This window comes from Saccopteryx bilineata, chromosome 6, assembly GCF_036850765.1.
Source record: "Saccopteryx bilineata isolate mSacBil1 chromosome 6, mSacBil1_pri_phased_curated, whole genome shotgun sequence".
In the NCBI taxonomy this organism is placed as follows: Eukaryota; Metazoa; Chordata; class Mammalia; order Chiroptera; family Emballonuridae; genus Saccopteryx; species Saccopteryx bilineata.
The window spans coordinates 170,365,578-170,387,786 of record NC_089495.1 but is presented as its reverse complement, the minus strand read 5'-3'; the positions used below and the strand labels follow the sequence as shown (position 1 = coordinate 170,387,786).

Genomic DNA, 22,209 nt, shown 5'->3' with positions numbered 1-22,209 from the left:
TGACACAGTGTAACTTCCTCTTCCCCTGGACACCAAACCATAGGATCACACTCCACAGGTTTCTCCACAGACTGGTCACCTTTGCAGCGTCCCAACAAAGATGACAAGGGTGTGAGCAGGGGAGGCCAGTGCCAGCACCGCCCAACTCCACTGGGAACTTGGATCCCAGGAATGCACCTCTCCCACAGACACAGTCACCCACGCATGGGGATGAAGAGCACGTAGTGATGACTACAATACCCACAGACACAGTCACCCACGCATGGGGATGAAGAGCACGTAGTGATGACTACAATACCCACAGACACAGTCACCCATGCATGGGGATGAAGAGCACGTAGTGATGATTACAATACCCACAGACACAGTCACCCACACATGGGGATGAAGAGCACGTAGTGATGACTACAATACCCACAGACACAGTCACCCACGCATGGGGATGAAGAGCACGTAGTGATGATTACAATACCCACAGACACAGTCACCCACGCACGGGGATGAAGAGCACGTAGTGATGACTACAATACCCACAGACACAGTCACCCACGCATGGGGATGAAGAGCACGTAGTGATGACTACAATACCCACAGACACAGTCACCCACGCATGGGGATGAAGAGCACGTAGTGATGACTACAATACCCACAGACACAGTCACCCACGCATGGGGATGAAGAGCACGTAGTGATGACTATAATCCCTTAAAGTCTGTTACTCACTGTGCTACATTGATCACTTTAAATGAATGAATATTCTAGTTATTTAAGTTAACAAAAAACAATTTAGGAACTCCATGATTTCATCACCCAAAAACTGAAATAACATTCTTAAAAAAGAAATGTCAAAATTACACATTCCTGCAAATGGTTTTTTCACCATTGTTATTTGTCACCAAATAACAAATCATAATAATAGGAATATCGATTAGTTCAACACAGGAAAAAAACTTTAAATAAATTCAATCTTTATGTACTAATTTCGAACCACTTCTAACATACATTAAGCAAAAGAACAAAATGGAACAGTATGTAGTTTGCTACTATTTGTCTTAAAAGAGGGGAAAGAATACATATGTGTGCTATCTCCACTTAGGTATACTCCACAAACATGCATGTACACATATCAGATCACATGTGTTCACAGTCCAACAGTGTCTGGGAAGGTACAGATGGCACTGGCATGACCAGCCACATCTGGGGTGGGAAGTGGTGGCCACGGGACGGGGCAAGGGGCCAAATTTTCACCATACATTACTTTACACTTTTTAGCTTTGACTTCTGTGCAATTATTAGCTATTGAAAAATAAATTTAAAAGAAAATCCTAAAATAAGCAGCAATAAAACAAACATTAGGTTCATTACCATCCAGGGCACACGAAGAAATGCCCATGTGGAATTACACTGTCATATAATTTTTAAAAAACAACTTATGAGTTCCTCTTAACTTCAATTCCCAAACCTCAAATGTATACTTCAGAAATAAACAAGCAAAGAACAGCCAGAGCTAGATGGTTTCTCAAGGGAGGCCCTGCGGAGGCCCTGGGTCTAACAGTCAGCCAGGCTGAGCTTAGCAGCAAAGAGCGGGGTGATGAGGTCGTCCCCGAGTGTGAGAGCCAGGTCACGGGCTGTCTGGCCTCTAGCGTTCTTCTTTTGGATGTTTGCATTGCATCTGCGAAGAGAATGGTGTAAACTGAAGGACGGGGGGGGGGGGGGGGGGCACTGAGACCTGAGGGCCTGGTTCTTCCCTGACACAGAGGCCAGTCTGAGAGCCTCCTGGCCCCACCTTCCCAAACCTGTCCCCAAGAGGCCACAATGACCCTCATTTCGAAGGGTGGCTCTCCAAACGGTGAAGCCTTTTGAAGGACTGACTTCAAACCTTCAGTTACAATCTTGGCCATTGGTCCCCATTGCATCAAAGTCCTGCAACCCAGCGTGTTTAAGGGGACATTTTCACTGTGTGTTTAAAAGCCCCTAGTGCCCAGAAGCCATGCTGAGATGGTGGCATCCATTCACAGGATTAACTATACATCCAGGCACCAGGGCCCTCCCAAATCACCCAGTGCAGGAGGGCGATCACTGGGGCCCTTGGAGTTCTCTCTGAGGGCCAGGAACTTACCCCAGTAAAGCAGCAACGCACTCCCTTCCCGCCAGGCCAAGCAGAACTGCTTCATGAAGAGCCGTATTTTGGAGCCTGTTTGGGGAAAAGTCATCCTGGCTAACGAAACTGGAGAGGGAGCACGCGCGCACAGGTGCCTTGGTTTCCCCCACTGACTTACTTCACGAGTTGGGATAATCTCTTGGGTCCCCCCTCACTGCAGCTTCCCTTGGAGGAATACTGTGCTGGTAGGTAAGCTCTGGTGTCAGAGAGAAAGTGAACATCGATGAACACAGTCATTTTTTAAAGTGGGAAACCTGACAAGGATCTGCTTTGTTGTTGATTTAACAAATGCTAACAAATATTATTTTAGTAAATTTCCTGCCAGAGCTTACAGAACTTATTAGACATGGTCTCAGTACTGGCTTGGACCTCTGGGGCCATTGTCTATATGATAATAACCTTTTGGGCTAAGGTTCCTATTCCTGTAGGGAAAATGGCTTTGGCTTCAGTGAGTTGTGTTTGTATGATATGAAAGAAAACACCAAACTTAGAAAGCAAAGAGCAAGCCCGAGAGGTCAGTGAGCATATTTTACTGCATGCCAGACTGTCTCTCAACCTCGCCTGGGCAGGCTGGCCGGAGGGAACAGAGAGGGACTGAAAGGGTGGATGAGGTGGAACCTGCATTCTGAAACTCATGAAAGGCTCCTGATCAGAGATGGCGGGAGCAATGGCACGCAGGAGGCACGACTGGAGGAGAAATGGTGTGAGCAACTGCAGCTCTGCATTCTCCCAGACCTGCTCTTTCCCCGATACCAACACTCCAGCCCCTGCAGCCATAAACGTATCCCAGTGGAGAGATCAATCTGGTGGTCTCTTCTCTGGAAACGATAAATGGAGCCTCTGGTAAGAATCGGGTGAGCAACAGCCGTGCCCAGGGGGAAGTCTCCCACTTGTCCCAGCCGGAGAACAGCTTCATCCACCCCTAGCCCTCCCCAGATGACAAACTCACCTCATGGACACAGAATTCCCACTCACTAGCACATTCCCCATAAACATGGAGAGACAACAAAGGATCACAGACATCTGACAAAAACCAAGACACGCAAACATAGAAATTTTAAAAAATATGAAAACCTAATGGCATCTTCAGGATGACTGAAGATGAGAGCATACAAAAACATGACTCCATGAAGAAGAAAGAATCCGGACAAAAAGTAGCTCTTATTGAGTAAAAATATGGTTGTTGAAATAAAAAGATTTAAATAGGAGGATTAAGAAAATCTCTTAAAACAGAGAAAGGGAGATAAAAAAAATATGGAAAAAAATATACAGGGGATCAATTCAAGTGGTCCATGATCAAACAAGCAGGAGCTCTAGTAGAGAACAGAAAAAAAGGGAGAGGAGAAAATACCTTCCCTTGAACTGAATAAAGACATGACTTTGCAGAATAAAATTTAGGGCCAATTGTATGAATGAAAAACAGCACATCAACAACCAAAAAAAATATCCTTGTGAAATTTCTGAGTGTCAAGGATCAACATTCCTGCCTCTCTCTCTCCAGTCTTCTCTCACTAAAATCAGTAAGTAAAAATTAAGAAAAAAAAAAAAAAAGAGTGGAGGCAAAAGAAAGCCATTTTTAGGCTGTTTAAAGACTCAGAAAATTTTTAGACACAACTTTTCTGAAGACCTAACCCGAGGCCACACTTTATCCTGACAAGGGTTAAAACCAAGAGAAAGGAAAGAAATGTAAACAATAACTACAGGTGGATTCCAATTAAAAAGAAATCCCATAACGACTAATGTACAGCAGGGCCGGAAAGATATCAGGTAAAATCCAAATAGGAGGTATGTATACTCCAAGAATAAAGTCTCTAAGAAGAACGGCATTGAAAAAGTAAGAAACCAGAAAGGATGATGGATTTGGTGAAGCTAGGTTCTTTTTCAAACAGAATAAAACAAAAGCAATCAGGAATTCCAGGAAAATCAAAGACATAAAAATTATTTATAGTTTATGAAAAAATGTAAAATGTGATGGGGGTTTTAAATAATTCATGGTGTAAAAGAATCCATTTGACATCTCTGGTAAGAAAATTCTACTTTGAGTGGCCTAAAGGTCATTATGAATGAATGAATTTTCTTACATTACATGAAGAAAATGGAATCACAGCATACAACTTAATTCTGCAATGAATAGTGTTCACATAGCTATATAATGCAATTGCTTTTGGTGCTTTTCAATTACTGAAATCAATAAATGGCATCAATTATAATTATGACATAATCATAAAGAATGGCAGTCTTCATTATGTTAATACAAGAAAATATCATTGTGATCAGCCTCATAAAAAGTAAATATAGGGTAACAGAAGTTCTGAGGCAGAAGGGGAAAGAGAGGTAGAGGTAACGGTAAGGAACACTAATATTCAACTATATTCACTTATATACGAGGTGGTCAGGAGATACGTTTGAAAGGTAATGGTCAAAATATGAGTTTAAGCATATTATAGAAGCAGTTAGTAAAGGAACCAAAAATAGTAATAGAATGATTAAAACATGAATATGGGGATAGAAATGATCAGGTGGGGTCATGAGCCAAATCATCTATCATGGCAAGAATCAAAGACAATGCTTAAGCATGCTACATCAGGAATGATTAGTTTAAGTGTATTATTTAGTGACAGAGATAGACAGACAGAGATATTACTTAGTGAGAGAGTAGTTGATATCCAGGAGAGTTTAAAAATATTTAAATGTAGTTGGGAATGGGGATTAGGAAGTGAGGGCACAGTATGGCTGTGAACCCCTTCTATAGGATTTGATTTTTCAGTCATGTGCATGTCATTTTGATAAAATTAACAACATATTTGGTGTGTAAGCATTGTTTTCAATAAACAAACACAAACAAAATTTTATATTCTGCCAGATTAATTATAAATAGGGCAATTTCACTTTGGACCAAAAGTTAAAGTTTGTGAAAGCTCTCCAACACTCCTCTGCACCTACAAGAAGTGTTGTCTGTTCCAGACTCTTCCTGTGTCTCTGGTCCTAAGGGGAGGTGTGGGGCCTCACCACGCCCTCTATTCTTCTACCTGGCTTTATTCTCTTTGTAGCACTTATCTCTCTGATATTACTTATTCATTTGCTTACTTGTTTATTGTCTGTCTCCTCCACTAAACTGTAAACTGCATGAGGGAAGAAATTCTGTCTTCATCACTGCTGTATCTGCATCACCTAGAATGTGGACTGGCACATAGTAGGTGCTCAGTGACCACTAGGAAGATGAATGCATCAATGAAAAGAATAAACAAACAAATTAAGGGAAGAGTGTTGCCTCCAAGACTGAATCCCATATGAGTTGCAAAAATTTCAGGTATTTAGGACAACGACCCTCTCCCTCCCATTATGGAAGGATAATCCTCTGCCCGATTTGGGTACCAGAATCTGAACTGTCTACTTGAATAGATGGCTCTATTTTCCAAAGTAAATGAGAAACTTAGCACTTTCCCTGATTTTCACTGCAACTGCACTCTAAAAGCATCAAAACCTCTAATGGGGCCCTGGCCGGTTGGCTCAGCGGTAGAGCGTCGGCCTGGCGTGCGGGGGACCCGGGTTCGATTCCCGGCCAGGGCACATAGGAGAAGCACCCATTTGCTTCTCCCACCCCTCCCCTCCTTCCTCTCTGTCTCTCTCTTCCCCTCCCGCAGCCAAGGCTCCATTGGAGCAAAGATGGCCCGGGTGCTGGGGATGGCTCCTTGGCCTCTGCCCCAGGCGCTAGAGTGGCTTTGGTCGTGGCAGAGCGATGCCCCGGATGGGCAGAGCATCGCCCCCTGGTGGGCAGAGCGTAGCCCCTGGTGAGCGTGCCGGGTGGATCCCGGTCGGGCGCATGCGGGAGTCTGTCTCTCCCCATTTCCAGCTTCAGAAAAAATTAAAAAAACAAAACAAAACAAAACAAAAAAAATCTCTAATGGTTTTAGATATATCTAGTTTTACATTTTATCACTCATATAATTTCTGTTACTTAAATAACTTATCTGGCCAAGGCTCCTAGTGTCAAGCAAATCTGAATGGTGTTTTTCTTCGTATTTTCTCCGAGGCAATAGATGGAAATGTCAAAGTAATATACTTTATGACAGAATTTCCATGAATTTCCAAAGGATTGCCCAATGGTTCTATATAGTTTCTTTTAAGCACATAAGATTGGGGTCAGTCTTCATGCTGTTGTTGGTGATGATATCATTATTATTATTATTATTATTATTTTATCAGATCAACATAACGGACTTATCAGGTACAAGGGGAAATTCCCTGTCCAATACCATGAGGCCATTCTCTTGCCAAGGGCCATGTTGGACTGTCTCTTAAAAGCTCAATGAATATTAAGAAGTCTCTAGATCCTTGTTACTCAGACTGTGGTACCTGGACCACTGGCATCTTCTGAGAGCAAGTTATAAATGCAGAACCTCAGCTTCCTCCCCCTGGGATCTACTGCATACTTTTTTTTTTTTTCCTGAAGTGAGAAGCGGGAGGCAAACAGACTCCCACATACTCCTGACCAAGATCCACCGGCATGCCCACCAGTGGGCGATGCTCTGCCCATCTGGGCCATTGCTCTGATGTGACTGGAGCCATTCGAGCACCTGAGGCGGAGGCCATGGGGCCATCCTCAGTGCCCCGGCCAACTTTGCTCCAATGGAGTCTTGGCTATGGGAGGGGAAGAGAGAGATAGAGAGAAAGGAGAGGGGGAAGGGTAGAGAAGAAGATGGGCACTTCTCCTGTGTGCCCTGGCCAGGAATCAAACCCTGGACCTCCACACACCTGGCTGATGTTCTATTGCTGAGCCACCAGCCAGGGCCTACTGCATACTCATTTTAACAAGATCCTTGGGCAATTCATATGCACATTTAACTATAAATAGTTATCACATATATCTTCTTAGAATTTGATATATTAATAGCCCTTTCTTTATTATTAAAAATCAGGCTTAGGACAACTTGGTGCCATCTATTAACAATAATGGAATATTAAATTAACTTAAATTCTATTAAGCAGCCCTGAGACCTTTCTCCCTGAGTTTCTATTATTAAAAGCCCCATACATGGCTATTCTCCCAGACCCAGCTCTGCTCATTCCCATGTCCAATGTCAGTCATCATGAAGTTGATATTTTCCATTCAAAGCCTGGTCATCTTTTTCATAATAAGTACCTTGACTGCTCTTTTTCTTTCTTTCTTTCTTTCTTTCTTTCTTTCTTTCTTTCTTTCTTTCTTTCTTTTTTTTTTTTTTTTTGTATTTTTCTGAAGTGAGAAGCAGGGAGACAGAGACAGACTCCCACATGCATCCAACCAGGGTCCACCCGGCATGCCCACTAGGGGCAATGCTCTGCCTATCTGGGGCATTGCTCCATTGCAACCAGAGCCATTCTAGCACCTGAGGTGGAGGCCTTGGAGCCATCCTCAGCACCCGGGCCAACTTTGCTCCAATGGAGCCTTGGCTGCGGGAAGGGAAGAGAGAGACAGAGAGAAAGGAGAGGGGGAGGGGTGGAGAAGCAGATGGGCGCTTCTCCTGTGTGCTCTGGCTAGGAATCGAACTCGGAACTTCCACACACCAGGCCAATGCTCTACCACTGAGCAAACCAGCCAGGGCCTTGACTGCTACCATTTATTAGTGTCCAATTATTAAGCTTTTCATAGGAACTACAAATACATTATCTCATTTTTTCCTCCAACCATTCTATGACATATTATCTCCATTTTACAGATGAAACAACCTAGAAAAAATATGTTCATTTTCTTTACATTTTGCTCTCTCCTGCCCCTAAACTGTCTTCTGTCCCCACAGAAGAGTCTACGTTCTCTCCCTCCATCAGCAGATTTTCCAGTGCTTGCCTTCTCAGCCTACCTCTCTCCTGGGGTCTCTTGGATCACCGCCACCTGGCTCTCAGTCACCCTCACTGTTTGTTCATCTATTCAGCACATGTGGAGTGTCAGCCTGATGCCCCCACTGTGCCAGGGCCAGGGTCACCATATCACACGTGGCACAGTGTTTGTCTTCTGTCCGGGAGCTCAGAGGACTCAGCTGAAAATGCAGGACAGGGGGGTACACAGCATGCTCTGGGAGTGTTGACAAAGGATGTCTTGGTCACACCCATGACCCCAACCTCCTCCATATCTTTCATGTTTCCTTCCTCCCTAGTGGCATATGGCTTAACTGTTGGTCACTTCATTCCTCAAGTTCATTGGGTCTTTATAAGGCATTTACATTTGAACTTAGATATACCCATGGGGTCGCCATCTCCTAAATAGACAATGATCTTCTTTCTTCAAAACTCTCCCCACATTGAAAGCAGAGTGTGTAGTCTATTTACAGTTTAGTGTTGAAAAATGATGGATTGTGACTCTGCCAACTCTAATTTTATATACTGTCCACCAAACAACTTAACCCAATAATGGGAAGTGTGCTGGATGGAATACCCCTCCTTATCAGAAATCCACGCTTCAGAGCAGAGCTCGTGAGTTTGTCCCTCTAAAAAGCCGGTGTCATTGCATCAGACCTTCTAGAACATTCAGTTCAGCAGTTATATCTTGGTGTTCCTGAAATTTGTATTTTAAAGAAATTTTGTGGCCCTGCCTGGTTTGCTCAGTGGATAGTGTCAGCCCGACATGGTGAATGTCACCGGTTTGATCCCCAGTCAGAGCACACATGAGAAGTGAGCATCTGCTTCTCTCCTCTCCCCCTTCTCTCCTACTTCTCCTCTTGCAGCCAGTAGCTCAACTGGTTCAAGCGTTGGCCCGGGACACTGAGGAGAGCTCAGTAGATTCGAGCACCGGCCCCAGATGGGGGTTACCGGGTGGGTCCAAGTTGGGGTGCATGTGGGATTCTATCTCCCCTCCTCTTATTTAAAAAAATGAAATAGCCCTTGCCAGTTGGCTCAGTGGTGGAGCGTTGGCCTGGTGTGTGGAAGTCCTGGAAGGCCAGTACACACAGGATGAGTGCCCATCTGCTTCTCCACCCTTCCCGCTCCCCTTTCTATCTCTCTCTTCCCCTCCCACAGCCAAGGCTCCATTGTTTTGGCTCCAGTGCTGAGGATGGCTCCATAGCCTCCGCTTCAGGCGCTAGAATGGTTCCGGTTGCAATGGAGCAACAGCCGAGATGAGCAGAGCATCGCCCCCTAGTGGGTTTTCCAGGTGGATTCTTGTCAGGCGCATGTGGGAGTCTATCTCTCTCCCTCCCTGCTTCTCACTTCAGAAAAATACAAAAATAAATAAATAAATAAAATTTTGCTATTAATGCACAAACAAATCAAACTGTTAATTCAAATCTAAGCAGCCCTGGCCAGTTGACTCAGTGGTAGAGCGTCGGCCTGGCGTGCAGGAGTCCCGGGTTTGATTCCCGACCAGGGCACACAGGAGAAGCGCCCATCTGCTTCTCCACCCCTCCCCCTCTCCTTCCTCTCTGTCTCTCTCTTCCCCTCCCACAGCCGAGGCTCCATTGGAGCAAAGATGGCCCGGGCGCTGAGGATGGCTCTGTGGCCTCTGCCTCAGGCACTAGAATGGCTCTGATTGCGGCACAGCAATGCCCCAGATGGGCAGAGCATCGCACCCTGGTGGTCGTGCCCGGTGGATCCTGGTCGGGTGCATGTGGGAGTCTGTCTGACTGCCTCCCGGTTTCCAACTTCAGAAAAATACAAAACAAACAAACAAACAAAAACTTATCCACTCAAATCTAAGCATCATGGTGGATTACAGTATATTCTCATCATAAATCTTGAATTACCTAATAGAATAAATCTCCACAACTGATCCTCTAAAAAGTAGACTGATGGTGCCATTTCCTTCACCTGGGACAGAACTAGGAAATTAAATGTTTGAAACTCCAGTGAAGAGGGGCTTTTACTCTCCAGAAGCAAACATCACTTCTGCATTTCCTTCTCCTTGTGAGTTCTTAAATCTGTGTTTCACAAGTCTGACAGTGAATCTCAGCTTTGGTGGAGGACGTGTACTTAGCCATTCCCTTCCTGTTGAACATGAGTTTATTCAGATAGAAATGATATAAACATGGTAAACAGAAACCGGCTGAGCTGCTTAATGGACATTAGTTCCTACGGAGACCAACGAGGTCACTTCTCTGCACCAGGCACTCGTGCCTGGGGGAAAGCAGTTATCCGGGCGTGCTGAGGGACGGTCGCTGAGCCTCTTTTCTAGGGAAGCCAGCTCTCTGGATGGCTTACGTCTGAGAGCAGGAAACGGATGAGGCCTCCAGGTTGTGCTCCTGGATCAACAGAGTCCAGCTGTGGGACAGAGGGCACGCTGACCTAGGCCTAAATACTTTGAACTAACAAATATAAACCAGATTTCGCAGAATTTGGCTCTATTGGAAAAAAATCTGCTCTCCTCCAGAATGTGGCATAAACTGAAAGGGAAGAAGAGACGTCTGTGCTCTATTTAGGGGGAAGGCCTCCAATCTAGCTCCCCGCCCCGCTGCCGTCCCCCACCCCCCCTGCACATGTGAGCTAACAGTAACCATGACACTGCAGTGAGAACGACAAAGGGCTGTTCTACACCATTTAGTATACGTGCTGCCGAAGCGAGCACAATTACATGCCATTTAGATAGATGGCATACCCACAGTGTTAGACTTAGTAGAAATGTAATGAGATCACATGAGTAAATGTCAATTTATAGAATGGTGATGAAGTAGCAATGGAAACTGAGGAACACCAAAGAAAAGCAATTAATCAGGTCCTGGCTGGTGGCTCAGTGGATAGAGTGTCGGCTCAGCGTGCAAACCTCCCGGGTTCAAACCCTGGTCAGGGCACGCAGGAGAAGTGCCCAACTGCTTCTCTTCCCTTTCTCTGCTTCTTCCCCTCCAGTGGCCAGTGGCTTTAGTGGTTTGAGCACCCTGGGCTCTGAGAATAGCTCTGTTGGTCCAAGTGCTTCAGCCTCAGGTGCTAAAAATAACTCGGTACTTGAGCATAGGCCCCAGACAGGGTTGCTGGGTGGATCTCAGTTAAGGAGCATGTGGGAATCGGTCTCACTGTCTCCTCTCCTCTCATTTACTCCACATTCAGAGCAGTTTCATCCTCTTAGCGGGGCTTTTCATAAAGCTAGGACTCATAATACTTAAGCATCAATTCAATATGTGCTTAAGATATTTTTGTATCAACCACAACATACTATAAGAAAATATACTATAAGAAAATACTGTAAGAAAAGCTTGTCTGAATTGTACAAATATAAAGTATACCTTAACACAAAACAAGGTAGCATTATTTTTATAATGATAATACAGGTGTGGGATAAAGAAGTTGAGAGACTATGATGAATGTGAACCCTAAGAAAACTTGAGAAAATATTTACACCAACATGCAAAACATCCTGCTATGAAATAAAACTATAAAAGGGGTTGTGTCTCCTGGTATCGCTGTCTTATTGGGCAAAAACTTATAAAATGCACATTGAAAGATTATATATTTTGAAGAAAAACACTAGAGGAAATTTTGAAACAGAGAAAAACAGAAGCAAAACTATTAAACTTATGTCCTTATGCTCCCTTGAGATACTCAGCAGCATGATTCACTGACCTGGGCTGCGACATAGGGGGCAGCAGTGTTAGACACCTGTGTTGCCCCGGGAGATTTCTAGTTCAATAGCAACTAACTGGAAGGACTCACACTCAAGGCAATTTCAACTCCAGGTTTTCCACTATTTGTAAGAGAACAACAGAACCATAAGGCTGGGAGAGGTCAAGCGGCAGAACAGCACCAAGACTAGGACAGTATATACAAAGCCATCCCACAGGACTTGGTATCTCTCTCTCCTGTTTCACGGCTGGGGAAACCAAGGCACCAGGAGATGATGTGGTGAACCAGATGGACCAGTCTCCTCCCCAGGGATGTGAGAGACATCTGGAGACAACTGTATCTTCTTTCTGCATTCACCTCATGGGTACATTTCTGTGGGGTTTCTTCTCTTATAGGCCTTAACAAATCAGATCATAACAAAAACACTGCTTCACACCCCAAGTGCTAAGAACCTGCCAACCCCACAATAGTATAAATTCATGAATTAACAAACTGTATGTATCTTCAGTTATAAGAGTTACTAAAATTTAGGCAATCCACAGTCCACTTTAAAGTTTTATTTCCCCCAGATTTAGAAACTGTGAGCAGGTGAGTCTTTTACTAAGTTCACAGTGGCTCTGAATGGTTCTAAGTGGATCTAATTGAACAGGGCATGCACGTGGACGGGTCCTGCTGCAGCAGAGCCCCTGAGGTATCGCCGGCTGCGACCTGGCACCAGAACTCTCCCTGCACGGTGTTTCACTTACGGTCCCCACTGCTGGTCAATGTCTGCTCCTCTCTGCGCGAGAACAGGGATCGCTCCGTGGTGCTCATTGATCACGGCCACAGCAATGGCGGGGCGGCCCTCGCGATCGCTGCAGTTGGGATCCGCTCCCTGTAGCGGGTGGAAAAGGACAAACGTGCCACCACAGCCTGCACTCAGCAGCACTGAGTTGCCATCTTATTCAATAACAAACATTCCTGATGGAACTAAACTGCTTTAAATCCAAAGACAAGAAAATCAGGAGCCTCAAGACCCAACATAGAACAGACAGAACTGCCAAAAACTTCCATTCCCTTACAGGAGGGGGAGGCACCAGAAAACCTTGCTTCTTTAAGAAAACATGAAGTCACATGGGGTCTCTTAAGGTCAGGGACTCTGCCTAACTCCATGAATGTTATTTGGGCTTATGTACACTTTTCTGCCTATTTTCTTTGCCATAAAAACTAGCAACAGGGCCCTGGCCGGTTGGTTCAGTGGTAGAGTGTCAGTCTGGCATGCAGGAGTCCCAGGTTCGATTCCCGGCCAGGGCACACAGGAGAACTGCCCATCTGCTTCTCCACCCCTCTCCCTCTCCTTCCTCTCTGTCTCTCTCTTCCCCTCCCGCAGCCAAGGCTCCATTGGAGCAAAGTTGGCCTGGGTGCTGAGGATGGCTCCATGGCCTCTGCCTCAGGCACTAGAATGGCTCTGGTCGCAACAGAGCAACGCCCCAGATGGGCACAGCATCGCCCCCTGGTGGGTGTGCTGGGTGGATCACGGTGGGGCTCATGCAGGAGTCTGTCTGACTGTCTCCCCGTTTCCAATTTCAGAAAAATACAAAAAAAATAAAAATAAAAATAAACGCACAAAAAAACTAGCAACAGGTAACAATTCATGTAAAGCTTTACACGCACCATCTACTCCATTCCCAGTATTTTTAAAAATTAAATGGTCGTGTAATAATCACAATAATATTGAACAAAACTTCCATCCAAAGAGACAATGAAACCCCAGAGAGCCTCGCTCTTTGGTTGCACTTACTTCATCAAGCAACTGCTCAATCACAGACTCCCTGCCTTCCCCTGTCGGTCCGACTTCCTTCAGCAGGAGTCTGCTTTCGGGCTGCAGGGTAACAGAACGTGGTCATTTCCACCCCACAATGTACTTTTACTGTCGGGTCCCACTTGCCCAGGCTCAACCCTCAAGGTAAATGTTTCCTCTCCAAGGTTACATTCTGAGCACCAGGAACAGGTGAGCAAGAAAGTGTGTGTGTGTGTGTGTGTGTGTGTGTGTGGTCTTTAACAGCCCGCACACCTACGTAAATCTTGCTGGCCTTTGAAACCTGGATGGAGGACAACACACTCTCACTGTTTCATGTTATTAAGGATAGGAAGCAATGAGAAATCTCGCCAAAACCCAGTAACCCCACACTAATTTTATTACCAATATTTCTAGGAAAAGCAACCAGGTGAATCCTAGAATTTACTTTGCAAGCTGTACAAAGTGTTTAGACTCAGCCTAATATGACGGTTCAGAACACGTGGTCCATTGGTGTGAGGGAACCAATAAGGTCAACCTCTTGCTTGGGGGAGGGGGGGGCTCTCTCATCTATCATCGGAAGATTTTATTATCTTTTATATTTTCAAAATGCAATGAAATTTCTCTTTATATAATCTTTCCTTCTATACAAAAGATTTCAAGTGCTGCTTACTGGAAAACTGAAGGAAGCAGTCTAGAAAGCAGATGTGACTTCCAGTATGCTTCTGCCACAGGCTCCCACCCAGAGGTGACTGGGGGGTAGTCCTGGGATTACCATTTCTCTGTGTATATAGTGGGAGCAATCTCACCCCTACCTGGCTCCCTGGGAAGCCATGAGGATGAGGACACTGGCAAGTCCCCTGAGCCTTGCAGAAGAAGACCCTGCGTCCTCCCGGTGGGTAGCTTGGAACAAGATGCTCTAATCAATTAACCCTCCCCCCCCACACACACGGGATTGTTTACTCTGAATTGCATTCTTTATGGGGGAAAAAATGCACTAGAATGTCAACTTCATGAGGTCTGAGACCTTTGTGTCTTTTGTTTTATTTTCAACATCTAGAACTGCACCTGGTACATATGTGCTCAAAAATATATACTGAATGATTGAATAGATGATATACTTTCTGTTACATGTCCCCTAAATATGATAAAATAAAGGCGCATGATAATGGGGGGTTCAGGTCACATACAGAATAAGTGGGTAAGTCTCCAAAATGGTAAAATTGTTACCAAGTTTATGGAGCTCTATACCTGTCTTATATACTTCTCACAAAAATTAGGGGATATTTTATAGCTTCGTATTTATTTTGAAATATCCCCTAATTTTTGTGAGCAGTGTACTTCCTTCTATACAATGTTATTGTCAATAGTCCAAACTGGGAGAATGTTGAGAGTACAAAGACTCACAAGCAGTTACATTTAAGACAATTCTCTTCCCCAGTTTACTGATGTTTGTGACAAGAGGAGGATCAGAGTCCCTGCCTCTGGAGAAGTCACCATGCCTGCCGGGTGCCCTGAGGAAGCCCTGAGGGCCTGGCTGACAGGCTGAAGGGAATGGCCGACACTGCGTCCACCTCCATCACCAGCTGGGAAACCCTGCTCTGGCTTGTTGCGGAGTACACCCGTTCTGTGCTGAAGCCAGGGGACCGCTACAAGGTAAGGTGGTGTGCAGAGCAGGACACCCACTGTCTCTTCCTGCAAAGCTGCCAAATTATTCATGGTCTATGTTTTTGAAAAGCCAACTCTAACAGCTGTGGAAAGCTCCGAAAAAATACTCTCAGTGGATCAGAAATTGGGAGGAATCCCAGAGACTAGAAGTAGATGAAATCTGACTGACAGGGCAATCAAAGCAAAGAAAAGCCCTAGGTGAGGACCCCAGAGATATGTGCGTGTTTCCTCCAGGGAGCCCTGCAGACACCCGAAGCTAATCAGCAAGGAGGCAGGAGCCAGGCGCAGGCTGTGTTCATGTGTATTGTTAGAGGGCTTTCCTGTGAGTGGCTGAGATGCTGGTGTCCTCCCCTCTTCCATGGAGGACAGGAGGCTTTTTCTTTCTGCTTGAACCCTGACAACTGTTATCCAGACAGTTCATGATTTGCCTATCAAAGGCTTCTACTGGGAGCATGGGGCCCACGAATAACACTATGCATGGGTCCTGAACACTATGACAGACTGAGGGAAGATCTGAAAAGAGCTTACCCAGAACCCTCCACAGCACCACCCTCGCCACCAGAGGAGGGGCCTTCTTGACTGGCACCTTCCTGGACCCAAGGCTTTCTCCTGTCCCCGCCGACACACCCTCCAGGAAAGTCTGTCCCCAGCATGCCATTCACTCACATGGAGACCTCAGGCCCAATTACCCGTGTGGGCACCCGTGCCAGGTGCTTGTGATAATCAAACTAGCCCTTCATTTGTTAACGTGACCTGACAACCAAGGAGCTTCACATTTGAGAAAAAGCAAAAACAAGAAAGAGAAGGATGGGCATGCAGAACTGACCCAGAGGAAACAGAGGTGATTTAGGACGCTGATGAGAACTTTAAAATAATTCTAATAAATAATCTTGAGACATTTCAAAGGGTTCCAAAAAATAAAAAATATACTGTCATAAAAAATGGAACAGAAAATGAAAAAAGCATTCTTCAATTAAAAAAACACCTCAAAATAAAACATTCAGTAGACAGGCCAAAGAAGACAGCTGTGAGGACCAGGGAGGCACATACTGTAAGCTGCTCCTTCTCTTCTTGAAATGCTGTGGTCTTGAAAGCCTTGGTCACCTTGGCTTTGTCCGTGGCATCTGTGGTGCTTTGGCTGCAGTCACTCACTGCAATGACAGAGAGTTGAGGACAAAAGTGATGCCCCCAACCTCTCCTCACAGGCCCCTCGAGACGTCAAATGGTAAAATGAGTTTTATAGGAATTTCTATTTGATTGAACCTGGCAGTAAGGACTCTGAGCCACTCCTCTCAGTCCAGGACTGGGTGTGAGGGGTAGAAAAGTGACTACGGTTTTCAGGCCACAGAGCACACCCGCCACTGCAATTTACCTCCTCATGACTATATAAGACCCAGAAGTCTCACCCGCCTTCAGGGAGGCCAGCAGAATAAAATGGCTGGAACACAAAAGTAAGCCACGTGGTCAGGCTGGAAACTTTCATGCAGTTCTGCCATCCTTGCCAGGTCAGTGTGCTCCTGCTCAAAGGCTTTAAAACCAGTGGACGGGCACAACTCACCCAAGCTGGACCTGCTGCTGAACAGCCCATTACCACCCTCGGTGACACTGCTCAGAAAGTGGTCGCTGAAGTTCACCGCCTTACTGAGGTCAAGGTCCTGGCCAATAAGACAATGCAAGCACCATGAATGATGAGGCTGCTGTGTCCCAGCAGCCCCCCTCCCACCAGCTCCTCCTCCGGTCAGTGACCACCACTCTTCCCCACGGTCAAGGCTGAAGCCTGGCACCCTCCCACCAGCTCCTCCTCCGGTCAGTGACCACCACTCTTCCCCCACGGTCAAGGCTGAAGCCTGGCACCCTCCCAACAGCCCCCCTCCCACCAGCTCCTCCTCCGGTCAGTGACCACCACTCTTCCCCCACGGTCAAGGCTGAAGCCTGGCACCCTCCCACCAGCTCCTCCTCTGGTCAGTGACCACCACTCTTCCCCACGGTCAAGGCTGAAGCCTGGCACCCTCCCAACAGCACCTCACCACCAGGGCCTTCTGTTCATTTTGCTATTTTGCCTCTTAACCAGCTCCTCTGCCTGCCCCTCTCTGTCACTGCGGCCTCAGCCCCCCAGTCTCGGTTGCCGCAGGCTTGCTCCCCCCCCCGCCCCCGGCCTCTGTTGCCATGGCTTCAGCCCCTTGGCCTCCCACTGGGATCATTACAGCAGCCTCAGCAGGTTCCCACCAGCCGCCTTGCATGTGCCCCCCCCATCACTTCCATACACTTTATAAGTAACTGTTTCCTGCCCCTTCTGTGTCTTGGAATTAGGATGGCATGATGGGAGGTTCAGGCTGTCATTTACTAGATTAGGGACCTTGGAAGAAGCAAGTTGCTTAACTTCTCTGAGCCTCAGTTGCCTCACCTATAAAGTGGAAATATTATAACCTACCTCAAAGGGATGTTGTAAAAGTAAGACGAGGTGAAACAGATGTTTCTACAATAAGGACAGATAATACACAGCCCCGACCTGAAGTCTTGTATCCACCGGGACTAATGCCACAGCACCGCATCCTGCCCTAACCTTTCAGCTGCCAGCTCCTGCCATAGGGAACCACCTGCTACTTCCTGGGGGATAACTACTCCCCTTCCACTTGAGGCACAGCGTGTTGTAGACGCTATTGGCGCCCACCTAGTTCCCCTTACCTGGTCAGGATACCCGTCCCAGCTGCTGTCAGCTGCTAACAGCTCACCACTGACCTCTCCTCCAGCCAGCTGCCCTCAGGACTAGGGTGCTACCTTTCCCTGGAGGTTATGCATCTCCCCTCTTTGCCTCAACCGGAGACACTGTGCAGTGTCATTCACAATCCAGACCCTCATGGATCAGGCTAAAGCTAGACATTATGTGCGACCACTTGCTCATTCAGCCCCTCCCCTGCCTTGTCCCACGTCCCACGCTCATCTGCTCCTGAAGTACCGCCCTGATCCAAGTGCTGCTCTAAACGCAACCAGACACATGGCATTGGTGCTCTGCATGGATATGCCCAGCCCCCTTTTGCGCTAGGCAGGGCCCATGAAGCTTTCTTAATTTTAAAAAGACTGTTAGCGCTCTGCTGGGCACATGGCCAGGACCCAGTAAGGAGTAGTTCTTCTCCTTTTCCTTGTCTTCTGTACCCATCTGCTCAATCCACTGAGTATTCTTTTATATGTTTTGACCTCTTGTCCAATGCCACCAAAGCAGCCAATATCAATCAGTGTTTGTTGCACACTTACAGGCTCTGTGGCAACACTCAGTCACCATATAAGAGAGCAGAGCAAGGGAGATGTGGCCACAGCATTTGGTTTCTTTTTATAGGCAAATAGGTCACAGTAGGTATCAGCCAACATTGTTGTCAGTCTTTCTCCAAACCAGTTGTATCACAGACCTGCCATCAGCTGTCAGTGAGTATAAATAAGCTTGAGAACTACAGGACCAATCGGCAGGTGACAATTCTTGTTCTTATTACATCACTGTGTGGCTGAGAGCTGGCTTCTCTCAGGCTTAGCTCAGTTACTTATCTGATTCTATGAAATTGTTAGCCTACAGTCAAGTTTCATAATATTTGAAACTTTTCCTTTCAATGGATTATACAGAAATATTTTCATAAATCATAAGCCACAATTTACTAGTTCAGTCAATTCTCCAATGAATACCTTCTGAAGGTTTCACTCACCTTGTTTGAGACTTGAATATAATTCAGCCTGATGCTAACTTCATAGCCATCTTCATGGACCGTAGCAGAGAGAAGCTTTTAAAAAAAGTATGAGAGAGGATTCACAACTGTGGGTTTGGGACTCAGTGCCCTGAGCAACAACAAAGATATTCTGATATGTTAAACAGTAAATTTAATCAAATATTTAATTAACACAAGAGAAGGCAAAATAGAGAAACAGAGGAACAAGAACTAGATATAAAACACCACACAAATAGCAAAATGGCAGACACAAATCTAACCATATTTATATTTCTGTTAATTATACATGAACTAAATAAATACTCCCATCAAAGAGCAGCGAGCTGGCCCTGGCCGGTTTGCTCAGTGGTAGAGCATCGGCCTGGTATGTGGAAGTCCCGGGTTTGATTGCCAGTCAGGGAACACAGGAGAAGCACTCATCTGCTTCTCCACCCTTCCCCCTCTCCTTTCTCTCTTCCCCCTCTCCTTTCTCTCTTCCCCCTCTCCTTTCTCTCTATCTCTCTCTTCCCCTCCCACAGCCAAGGCTCCACTGGAGCAAAGTTGGCCTGGGCACTGAGGATGGCTCCATGGCCTCCACCTCAGGCACTAGAATGGCTCCAGCTGCAGCGGAGCAAACCCCAGATTGGCAGATCATTGCCCCCTGGTGGGCATGCCAGATGGATCCCGGTCAGGTGCATGCAGGAGTCTGTCTGACTGCCTCCCCACTTCTAACTTCAGAAAAATACCAGAAAAACCCCCATACAAACAAACAAACAAACAAACAAAGAGCAGGGAGCCCCATAACAGACAAGAAAGCAAGACCCAAATATATACACTCTGAAAGAGAAGTACTTTAAGTTTAATCAAGCCATGTGGTGGGGTGCCATCACCTTGGAGAAGGTGTCCTGGGGCCAGGCATTGACAATTTGGACCAAGGACACACAGTTGAGCAGCTTTCTCTGTAAGCAGTAGAGGAATTTAGAGCAAACCAGGGATCAGCAAAGGCTTTAAGGATCACATAGTACACGTTTTAGGTTTTGTGGGCCATAGAGTCTCTGTCATGAATACTCACCATCACCACTGTTAACACAAAAGCAGCCACAGATAAGAAGTGAATGAATGAGGATCGCTGTGATCCAGTAAAACTTTATAAAACCGCAGGCAGGAACTGCCCCACAGGCCACAGTTTGCAGACTCCTGGATGAGGCCAAACACTTAATAAACCACAAAATAGATTATCAAAGGAAACTGAGCAATACTTGGCACTGAAGTAATTTCAATGTTGGCCTATTTAGTGGCAGAGGAGCACACAGGCTGATTTTTTTTTTTCTTTGGCGAGAGAGAGACAGAGAACAGACAGGGATAGACAGACAGGAAGGGAAAGAGATGAGAAGCACCAACTCATAGTTGCAGCTCCTTTGTTGTTCAATGATTGCTTTCTCATATGTGCCTTGACTAGGGAGCTCCAGCTGAGCCAGTGACCCCTTACTCAAGCCAGTGACCCCTTACTCAAGCCAGCGACCTTTAGGCCCAAGCAAGCAACCAAGGCTCATGTCTTTGATCCCATGCCATGCTCATGCTGGTGAGCTTGGGGTTTCAATCTTGGGTCCTCAGCATCCCAGATCAACAGTTTATCACCGTCACTTGGTCAGGGCAGACAGGCTAATTTTTAAAGGTCCCTTCTGGTCTCATGACAGAGGAACAGGTCTTCTCACAGGTATCTCTTTCACAGTGGCAGAGAGAGGAAACAGTGTTTGGGAGCTGACAGACCTGCTTCAAATCCTGACTTCCCTGAGACCTAGCAGTGCAGTCCTAAAGAAGTCAGCAAACCTCTCTGAGCTGTTTTCCTGGCTGTCAGGTATATATGTCCTGATTCTGTACTGCAGTATGAAAAATCCCAAACTCAGTCAGGTTAAAGCCCCATTTTTATCACGTTCACGAATTCCAATGGGGCCTCACAGCGATGGCTTGTCTCTCTGCCACTCGTCTGAGGCCTCAGCTGCAAAGGCTCAAAAGGCTAGATGCGGCTTCACGTTTGGGAACTGGAATGACTTAGAGTCTCTCATCTGCCTGGCTCCTCAGCTGGGATGACCTGAGGGTTCCACATGGCCACTCCATGTGGCTGGATGGCTGAGCTCCAGGAGTTTTGGGGGTGAGCAGGCCAACTGAGCAGAAGCCACGTGGCCTATGTGACCACACCCTGGAGTCCCCTAGCATCCTTCCCAACATCCTCTTCTCCAACAGTCACTAGCCCACCCCGATTCAAGGTGACGGAGATAGACTCCATTCTTTGAAGGGAAGACTGCTGAAGAATCTGTGGTCATGCTGTAAAAACCTACCATGTAGGTTTGTTTTGAGAACTGGAGATGATAAACATGACAGATAGTAAATGCATATTAAGTGGTTAAATCTTATAATTACTATTGTTACTATAGTGTAGCAGTTAAGGTTGCAATTTGGCTGGATTAAACTACGCTGGGTCATTTAGCTCTGACCATCAGGATTCCCACAGCATGTGGCATCCAAAAGCATGAACTGTTCACAATCTCCTGTCTCCGGTCAGGGGGCCAGGAGCAGACCCCGCTCCCATGGGACACCGTGAAGAGGCAGTTCCCCTTGGAGTCCACTCACCTTTCCCATCCTGGGTTCAGCAATCAAGGCCCGGAATTCAGGGTTGTTCTGAGCATAAGACCTGAGGTGGGCAGAGATGTGGTCCAACTGCTTTCTCCAGTATCCTAAAGAAGAGAAACCCGTCCACATGGGTAAGTTTCTGAGACCGAGAAAGAAAAGGCTGATGTGGATTGAGCATCGAAGAGGGCTGACTTGCTTTGCCAAACTTCCTGATGGTTTTTACCGTATTTCCCCATGTTTGAGACACACCTTTTTTTTTTCTTTTTAAAAACTTGGGGTCTAAAAACTGGGTGCATCTCATACAGCAGTGATAGATTTTTTTACTTGCATTTCCCGCTTTTTTGCACTTGTTTTTGCGCTGATTGTTGAAGACAGTGATTTGTCATCAAACACAGATGAGGACAAGCTAATGGATGGGAGTTTTGACAGTAATGAGGAGTTGTATGAAATTTATGATGAATAAAACTTGAGTTCAATAACTTTATGTAATACATATTTTTTCAAATTTCGAACCTCAAAATAAAGGTGCGTCTTATACATGGGGATGTCTTATACATGAGAAAAATACAGTACTTATCTGAGCCTCAGCTATGTACCAGAATAAGCTCCATTTTTGTTCCCAGCTTCTTTTTATTATTACACTATTTTAATTACAGAATATTCTAGAATCTCAAAAGAATATATTTTGATTGTTGCACATGGAGTCTTTTCTTGTATTCTTTAAAAATTCTTTTTACATAACCACATTGAGATATACCATT

At 45.9% G+C, this 22,209-nt stretch overlaps 1 protein-coding gene across 2 annotated transcripts in view; it reads right to left on the bottom strand.

The window, feature by feature from the left end:
• Positions 1–924: 924 nt before the first annotated feature.
• Positions 925–22,209, bottom strand: part of DZANK1 (double zinc ribbon and ankyrin repeat domains 1) — a 79,646-nt gene continuing 58,361 nt past the window's right edge. For both annotated transcript variants that reach the window (XM_066236088.1, XM_066236089.1), the window contains 8 exons: positions 21,449–21,552; positions 18,818–18,892; positions 16,684–16,780; positions 16,176–16,276; positions 13,461–13,541; positions 12,427–12,554; positions 2,120–2,194; positions 925–1,672 (listed from right to left, as the gene is read on the bottom strand). In XM_066236088.1, the coding sequence (XP_066092185.1) occupies positions 1,549–1,672; positions 2,120–2,194; positions 12,427–12,554; positions 13,461–13,541; positions 16,176–16,276; positions 16,684–16,780; positions 18,818–18,892; positions 21,449–21,552 (785 nt within the window). In that variant the 3' untranslated portion in view covers positions 925–1,548. The remainder of the gene's footprint in view (positions 1,673–2,119; positions 2,195–12,426; positions 12,555–13,460; positions 13,542–16,175; positions 16,277–16,683; positions 16,781–18,817; positions 18,893–21,448; positions 21,553–22,209) is intronic.